At 38.2% G+C, this 8,928-nt stretch overlaps 1 protein-coding gene across 1 annotated transcript in view; it reads left to right on the top strand.

Annotated features, from left to right (window-relative positions):
- The window catches only part of RSRC2 (arginine and serine rich coiled-coil 2), a 21,308-nt gene that overhangs the window by 9,364 nt on the left and 3,016 nt on the right, over positions 1 to 8,928 (top strand). Inside the window, exons 5-8 of the mRNA XM_023516830.1 lie at positions 502 to 705; positions 4,592 to 4,714; positions 6,951 to 7,030; positions 8,455 to 8,684. Of these exons, the coding sequence (XP_023372598.1) occupies positions 502 to 705; positions 4,592 to 4,714; positions 6,951 to 7,030; positions 8,455 to 8,684 (637 nt within the window). The remainder of the gene's footprint in view (positions 1 to 501; positions 706 to 4,591; positions 4,715 to 6,950; positions 7,031 to 8,454; positions 8,685 to 8,928) is intronic.

Here is an 8,928-nt window from a genome sequence, read left to right as displayed (position 1 = left end):
TTGCTTGAGCCCAGGAGTTGGAGGTTGCTGTGAGCTGTGATGCCACATCACTCTACCCAGGGGGACAGCTTGAGGCTCTGTCTCAAAAAAAAAAGAGAGAGAGAGAGAGAAACCGGTGTGTACAATCTTATTTGGAGAATTCTGTGGCGAATACATGTGTAGTGTCAAGAGTCTCAAAATTTTTCAGTAATAAACTTAAATTGTAAGTACTTTCCTAGGGCAGTAAGTAGACTTTATTAAACACAGTCTTATTTGGGATTGAAGGTTTTTGGTCTGTTACAGCTTTACTGTATTCCCTAGGAGGGTCATCATGAAATAAGTATGAAGGTCCATATCTAGTTTGTAACTGCTTTGAAAACCTCAATAATCCTATCTGTAAATAATACAGAATAGTTTATTTTATTGTCAATCTTGATTGCATCACTATAAATAATTCATAATATGTATAATTGAACTGACATAACTCTTGAGTAACTACAAATTTGTGTGCATTCATTTCAGACGCCATCGTAGTAGAAGCAGGGAGCGGAAGAAGTCTCGATCCAGAAGTAGGGAGCGGAAGAAGTCACGATCTAGAAGCAGAGACAGGAAGAAATCACGATCCAGAAGCAGGGAAAGAAAACGGAGGATCAGATCTCGCTCCCGCTCAAGATCAAGACACAGGCATAGGACTAGAAGCAGGAGTAGGACAAGGAGCAGAAGTCGGTAGGTGATCGTCATTCTGAAACGGTGTTTATCTTTTGTCATATAGCACAGATTACCTTAATGTGTGATTAAGGATAAAATTATTTTAATCATTAACTAACGGATCAAGAACAAAACCTAAACACTTGTGTAACATTCTCATATTTTTGTGTCATTAATCCGAAAAGTTGCAAGTATGAATAATCCTATTAAAATTCAGTTGTTTTGAACGCTGAATTTATTGTATTAATTTTTAGGATTATAGGCTAGGCGCCTGTGGCGAAGGTGTCAGCTACATACACCTAAGGTGTCGGGTTCAAATCCAACTTGGGCCCGCCAAACAACAATGAGCCTGGGTGGACAGCTGTCATGATAGTTCGGATGAAAGATAGTCATGGGCTCGGGGCCTGTGGCTCAAGTGGCTAAGGCGCCAGCCACATACACCTAAGATGGTGGTTTTGGCCCAGGCCCGCCAAACAGTGACAGCTGCAACCAAAAAATAGCCGGGCGTTGTGGCGGACGCCTGTGGTCACAGCTACTTGGGAGCCTGAGACTTGAGCCCAGGAGTTGGAGGTTGCTGTGAGCTTTGATGCCACGGCACTCTACCCAGGGGGACAGCTTGAGGCTCTGTCTCAAGGATTATAGTAACTAAACTAGCATTTACTGTATGACTATCATGTGTTATATGCTAACAGTCTTTGGGTATATTTAAAGAATCTTCAGAACAACCATGTTGTGAGTTAAGTCCATCAGGCTTAGAGAGATTAAGTAACTTACCCAAGAATTCCAAACTCATTTTAAGCGCTAGACAGAGCAAATAGATAATGTCTAAATTCAAAGTGCACATTCCCAAAAGGAAAGCTCTTATTTCAGATGTTCTTGAGAAAATGTTTTATTTTCTGCTCATTTAGTTAAGATAGCTGATAGTGTAGTGTATACACATACATGTGTATGAACTTAATGGAAGTGCTTTTTTGTTAATTTGTTGCTACTTAAATTAGTCTGTAAAAAAGATTGAAATACAGTTAAAAATAGATCGACATTTATTTATTTGATTTTTTTTTAATTTTTATTTTATTGGGTTTTTTTTTTTTTTTAATAGAGACAGTCTAGCTTTATCACCCTCAGTAGACTGCTGTGATGTCACAACTCACAGCAACCTTCAATTCCTGGGCTTAGGCGATTCTCTTGCCTCAGCCTCCCAAGTAGCTAGGACTATAGGCGCCCACCACAACACCCAGCTAGCTATTTTATTTATTTATTTTGAGACACAGTCTCACTCTGTCCCTTTTGGTAGAGTGCCATGGCGTCACAGCTCACAGCAACCTCAAACTCTTGGGCTTAAACAATTCTTGTGCCTCTGCTTCCCAAGTAGCTGGGACTACAGGTGCCTGCCACAAGGCCCAGCTATTTTTGTTGTTGTTGTTTAGCTGACCTGGGCTGGGTTAGAACCCACCAGCCTCGGTTTATATGGCCAGCACCCTACCCACTGAGCTAAGGGCTCCAGCTACACTTATCTTACCGTCTTTCCCCGAAAATAAGACATTGTCTTACTTTTTTTTTTTCTCAAGAAGACTCAGTAGGGCTTATTTTCAGGGGATGTGTTATTTTGATTTAGTATAATACAGCAGTTTGCATTTATTCAAATACAGTTAAGTCATCTTCTGGAACCTGACTGGGGGAGCTGACATTGCTGGTGGGGCTGGAGCTAGTGATACATGAACTCCTTTCCCCTAGCCATTAACACGTGCACAATAGGATGCCTGCAACCGTGGTTACCACACGCGCACCCGCGCAAGTGCGAATGGCTAGGAGAAAGGAGCTGTGGCAGATAAAAGGTATTCCAGTCTTCCTTACCACTCCACGCGGAACTGCATAGCATGGCTATGCAATGTATCTAAGCCCATCACTAGGTCTTGTTATCGGGGTAGGGCTTATTTTTGGGGAAACACCATACACTTATTTAAAAACTGTTTTTGGGCTCGGTGCCTGTGGCTCAAGTGGCTAAGGCGCCAGCCACATACACCTAAGGTGGTGGGTTCAAATCCAGCCCGGGCCCACCAAACAACGATAATGGCTACAACCAAAAAAAAAAAAATAGCCAGGCGTTGTGGCGAGCGTCTGTGGTCCCAGCTACTTGGGAGGCAGAGGCAGGAGACTCGCTTGAGCCCAGGAGTTGGAGGTTTCTGTGAGCTGTGATGCCACGGCACTCTACCCACGGGGACAGCTTGAAGCTCTGTCTCCAAAAAAAAAAAAAACTTTTTGTGGTTTATCACTTGTTTGATCTTTAATAAATTCGTTTTTAGTCAGTGCTTTTATCTTACAGAAATTTAACTTGAACCTAATTAATGAAATTTATTAAAGCTAAGGATAAATGAGGCCATGGTTAATTTATAATTTGGGGGGGCAATTCTGGTCACTGTGATATTTCTAGCTATGTAACTGATAACCTTTATTTTGATCAGACTGTTCTGGGCTAGTTTGGGTTTTGTTAGGGTCTTCTTTATGTTTTTGGTAAGAGAGTCTCTGTTGCACCGGCTAGAGTTCTGTGGCAAATGCTAACCTCACAGCAATCTCAAATCCTGGGTTCAAGCGGTCCTCCCTGTCTCAGCCTAAAGTAGATGTAAATAGATGGGACTCTAAGTGCCCACTGCAACACCCGGTTACTTTTTCTATTTTTAGTAGAGACAGTGTCTTGCTTTTGGCTCAGACTGGTCTCCTGAGCTCAAGCAGTCCACCAAGTTGGCCTCCCAGAGTGCTGGGATTATACCAGTGAGCCACCACGCGCCCTTCTCCCCTTGTTTTTTTCTTTTTTAGACAGAGTTTTGCTCTGTTGTCCAGGCTGGCGTGCGGTGGTGTTATCATAGCTCATTGTACCCAGGCTCAAGCAATTCTCCTGATTTAGTGTCTGGAGAAATTAAGACTTTAGGTACATGCCACAATGCCAAGCTGATTTTTCTATTTTTATCCCCCCAAAACTCTTCTTTTTACTAGAAAAAAAGTAGAGCTGTATTCAGGCTGGTCTTGAATTCCTGGCCTCAGGAATTCTTTTGCCTGGGCCTTTCAAAGTATTAGGATTCCAGGCGTGAGCCACTGTGCCTGACCATTAATCTTTTAGTAGTAATTTCAGTCACTTTGTGCTTTTGAAAGTATTTACAAATTTATTTATTATAAATTAAAATAGTAGGAACATTTGACTTGTCAGTCCCTATTGTGGATATACTGACCTACAGGAGTATAAAATGACTCATATACAAAGCTAATTTTATTTTTAGTGTGTCCAGCTTTTAACAAGTTGTTAAAGTCAACTTTTTTTACGAGACAGAGTCTCACTTTATTGCACTTGGTAGAATGCTGTGGTGTCATAGCTCACAGCAACCTCAAACGCTTCGGCTCAAGCAATCCTCTTGCCTTAGCCTCCCCCAAGTAGCTAAGACTACAGGCAGCCACCACAACACCTGGCTATTTTTAGAGACAGGGTCTCACTCATTGTCAGGCTGGTCTTGAACTCCTGAGCTCAGGCGAACCACCTGCCCTGGCCTCCCAGAGTGCTGGGATTACAGGCATGAGCCACTGTGCCTGGCCCTGTTAAATCAACTTTTAAAAAAACTTACAACTACATAAGATGTACAGAAAAGGCAAAAAGGAAGGAAAGGGTTCAAAACGCATGTTTTTGTATCATACAGATTTTTGTTGAATTATGTGTACATACAGTAGAACCTCTGTAAGTTAACCACCCAAGAGACTAACAAAGTGGTCAACATAAGGAACCAGGCCTGCCACTGGTCCATGTAGTATATGTCCAGTCTATGAAAATTAAGTTAGCTTAAGGAGGTTGTTGATATAGAGAGAGTCTTGACTATGGTGGTTCTCAAGTAATTGACGTGTAAATTGTGATTTACTGCAGAGATAGAAAGAAGAGAATTGAAAAACCAAGAAGATTTAGCAGAAGTTTAAGCCGGACTCCTAGCCCACCTCCGTTCAGAGGCAGAAACACAGCAATGGATGCACAGGAAGCTTTAGCTAGGAGGTACGTAAACTTCTTACTCATTTTTCCCTTTTCAACTTTAAGTAGATGCTAAATTGTTTAGATAAAATGAATTTCTTTAGCCACGGATACTTGGAATACTTTAATTATAAATATTGTGGCACCTTCGTGATCTAGAACTATGTAAGTACTTTGTTAATTCTCTTCTTGAATGTTTGTACAACTAGAAAGATTGAGATTTCTCCAACAGTATCCCTTTTTTTCTTTAAAATTAAATGATTCATTTTTCTTAAGAAATTTAGACTACCAATAATATTTTGAGTCATAAATCTGGTTCAAGAACTATTAATTTTGCCTCTAATATGGCTTTGCCTTTTTTATTTTCTCCATCAAGAAAATAATAAGAATTCTGTTGATAGTTTTCTTATTTTGAAGGTACCAAATAAGATACACATTATAAACCAATTTACTTGTTCTTGTAAACTTTGATTTCTGATAACTCTTCTACTATTTCAAAGACAAATAATTGTGGAACCACGCAGCAGGGCTGTCTGATTGAAATCTGCAAACTATTCAACGAATGGCCTCATACAGAGAGGCAAGAAGTAAAATAAAATCTAAGCACTTGTTTGCAGGTTTTCCCATGTTCTGAAAAATAGACTTCTTGGGATTTTAACTTTTTTTCTTTACGAAATTGAGTTTGTATTTTTTTTTTATTATAAAAATACAGTTATCACAATGTAACCTGATGTGCTGCTGCCCTGTGAACCCAGCCTGGCAGAAACTCCAGCTGAACAGCAGCAGCAAAGGTGTGAGCTCACCCCTTCTTCATCCCGTTCACCGTAGTGAATGGTGTTAATTTCAAACCTGCAGTGGCCATTTTAATGAATCCAATAGTTTTCACTGGTATTTTCTTTCTGGAACTAAAATCAACAGAATTAGGAAATAATTTACCATAAAATCCAACAGGTGTTTTTAAAGCCCTAAAGTTTACTCTTATTTACTTGTATACTATACTTTTATTCTGTTTTAGATTTTGGATTTTATAAAGTGAAGCTGTTACTAGCATTGGAAACTTTTATTGATACAAACATACTACTGGGGAACTTTCAGGCGAAAAGTTTACATGAAGTCCTCTAATTTTAGAATACTGATTATTCTGTGGCTGCTTTGAAACGGTTTTATTCTCAAGGACAAAAAATCAAGTCTATACTACATCTTTCTTGCATATGTGCTCAATAAGAGGGAATAAGATCGTAAGTGGTTAAATTCCCTATATGTAAATTTCAGCAACTCCCAATTTACTTCCACTGTATTTTATCCATGGTTTTCTTTTATCCAAAAAAACCCCCCTTTTCTGGAATCCTTATCCCTTTATACCAAATGAGAGTGGGTAGCATTTCGCTTATAATTGGCAAATCAAGTAATATTTTTTATGAAAAGGAATCTATCTTTCAAGAACTCACTATGAAGATATATTATTATATATTATTTACTATATAGGAAAAGCAGGCCTGACAATGCATTGATAATGCATTTTCATTAGTAAATTTAGTATTTGTTTTTAATTTGGGGGGGAATGAAGTTGTATCATGTTCCCAATTAAGAGGGTGTTTCCTTCCATTTTATTGAGTTACAGAGAATGACAGTTTGCCCTTTCATTTTTGGCTTTTTGATTTTTACTAAGCTGGAGCCTATAATAAAATCTGTTCACACTTAACAAACATTATCTGGATGTTTTGATTGGGCTCATGGCTCATTCTTCCCCAACAACCATTTAGGTCAGTGGTTCTCAACTTTCCGAATGCCACAGCCTTTTAATACAGTTCCTGTGGGTCGCAACCCACAGGTTGAGAACCGCTGATTTAGGTACTTCTATAAACTTACATTTACTACTTAACATGCCCTGAAATATACTTAGTTTACAATAGTTATTTGTAAGATTTTATTTTTAATTCTTACAACCAGCACTGGTAAAGATTTGAATAATTTTTAATTTATCATTCATTTTTGTGGGAACTGCATATAAAAGACATACCAGTTCCAGTTTTTGAGTACTCAATTCAAAAATGTTTAAAGCCACTATTAAACTTTTTTACTGTGACCCATCTTAAGAATGATTGCTTTTTCTCTGCATACAAATACCAGTTGAGGAAGGGGTGTTAAACATTAATTTAAAATGCTGTGTAAAATATCACTTTACATGTTTACAGAGGTGTAAAGATGCATAATAGTTTTATGCTAAGTTATTTTAAAGGTATTTTAATTATCCTTTCAGGTTGGAAAGAGCAAAGAAATTACAAGAACAACGAGAGAAGGAAATGGTTGAAAAACAAAAACAACAAGAAATTGCTGCAGGTAATTTTTTTTTATTATGGAACTATGGCATGTTCTCTGTAGAAAATTTGAAAAACACAGAAAAGTAATTGAAAATAAAACACCTATGATCCCTACCTCTACTACCTGTCAGTACACTGAAAAAATTTTACTTTGACTGTTTTCTCATTTCATGTATTTCTTTATATATTTCTGACTTAGTCTGGGCAGATGATTTTTTGATAAGTGAATAGTGACTGTTTTCATACCTGTTCATGTAATCATTCCTGCAAGTATCTTTTAGTTATGATCTGGGGAATACAGGTTATTGAAGTGAACTGATCTCAAATATATACTATTCTCTATTTCTCACTCTTGCAATAAGTCAAGGGTTTTTTTGTTTGTTTGTTTTTTAGAGACAGAGTCTCACTTTATTGCTCTTGATAGAGTGCTGTGGCATCACAGCTCACAGCAACCTCCAACTCCTGGGCTTAGGCTATTCTCTTGCCTCAACCTCCGGAGTAGCTGGGACTACAAGCACCCACCACAACACCTGACTATTTTTGTTGTAGTTTGGCCAGGACTGGGTTTGAACCTGCCACCCTCGGTATATGGGGTCAATGCCCTACTCACTGAGCCATAGGCATCGCCCACAGTAAGTCAAGTTTTTTAAACAACACAAAAACATTGTCTATGGATGGTTGAAGGTTAGGAGAGCTTACTGTTGATTCCATATGAAATTTAGTCTGGGAAGTTTTTTTATTTTTCACATGTACTGGGTTTTTGTTTTTTTTTTTTAACACTCCAAATTTTTACTGCCATTTTTGTTTCATATACATAATTATAGCAAAACTATAATTGGACGCATGTAGGTAATTAAAGAATTTTCTAAAGTTATATATTCTGGACTAACAAAAATTTGTAATTAGAAAAGTCTGTTTTTGGAGGACCGACTCAATCACAATGGAAATACAAAGCCTAGTACCTAACCTTTATAGGATCTGGCCTTAGTGTCTGTTATCTGTGCATAATGCCTGTTTAATATTTCTTAATGTTTTTGTGTGTGTCAAATGAGATGTCTATGAAAACTATAAGCACTGTAGTTTCTTTCCACTGAAATCATACTTTTCTTACTATCTTCTTACTGTATTCAAAATTCTCTTTATCCTTAGAAACATCTTCATATGTTAGGGATGTTTACAGAAGTATGCCCACTGATGAGCACTCTGTTTGCCAAAATGTTATTTATAAGCTTAATGTACACAGGTTCAGACATTCAGTGTATGTGCTTGGCTGAGGAGCCAATGGGGCGAAGCTATGATCTGTAGTATTATGACTATAAGCTATCTTTAGTGAAAATAATTTGGTCTTTTTGCACATTGTTAACTTACGTATAAATAATGTACTAATGTAAATTAGAAGGAGTTTGTTTGTCTTGAAATTTATACTTATATTCTCTTTAGCAGCTGCCGCTACTGGAGGTTCTGTTCTAAATGTTGCTGCCCTATTGGCATCAGGAACACAAGTAACACCTCAGATAGCTATGGCTGCTCAAATGGCAGCCCTGCAAGCTAAAGCTTTGGCAGAGACTGGAATAGCTGTACCTAGCTATTATAACCCAGCTGCTGTGAATCCAATGAAATTTGCTGAGCAAGAGAAAAAAAGAAAAATGCTTTGGCAAGGCAAGAAAGAAGGGGTAAGTTCTCTTGTTCCCATCTTTTATCATTTAATTCCTCATTAGTAATTGCTCAGAAAAATATTCGCATTGGAAAAGATTAGTTTGGTCTTACTTGCTTCTGAGAGCCTGCAATTATTTAATACTAAAATAAAATATACACTTCTTGAGTTTAGCTTTCAATGAAAACCAATCTTACGGCTCGGCGCCTGTGGCTCAAGCGGTTAAGGCGCCAGCCACATACACCTAAGGTGGCGGGTTCGAA

The sequence above is a fragment of the Otolemur garnettii genome, unplaced genomic scaffold (genome assembly GCF_000181295.1).
Source record: "Otolemur garnettii isolate 467f Iridium unplaced genomic scaffold, OtoGar3 scaffold00099, whole genome shotgun sequence".
Taxonomy (NCBI): Eukaryota; Metazoa; Chordata; class Mammalia; order Primates; family Galagidae; genus Otolemur; species Otolemur garnettii.
This window is presented reverse-complemented; position numbering and strand designations above follow the sequence as displayed.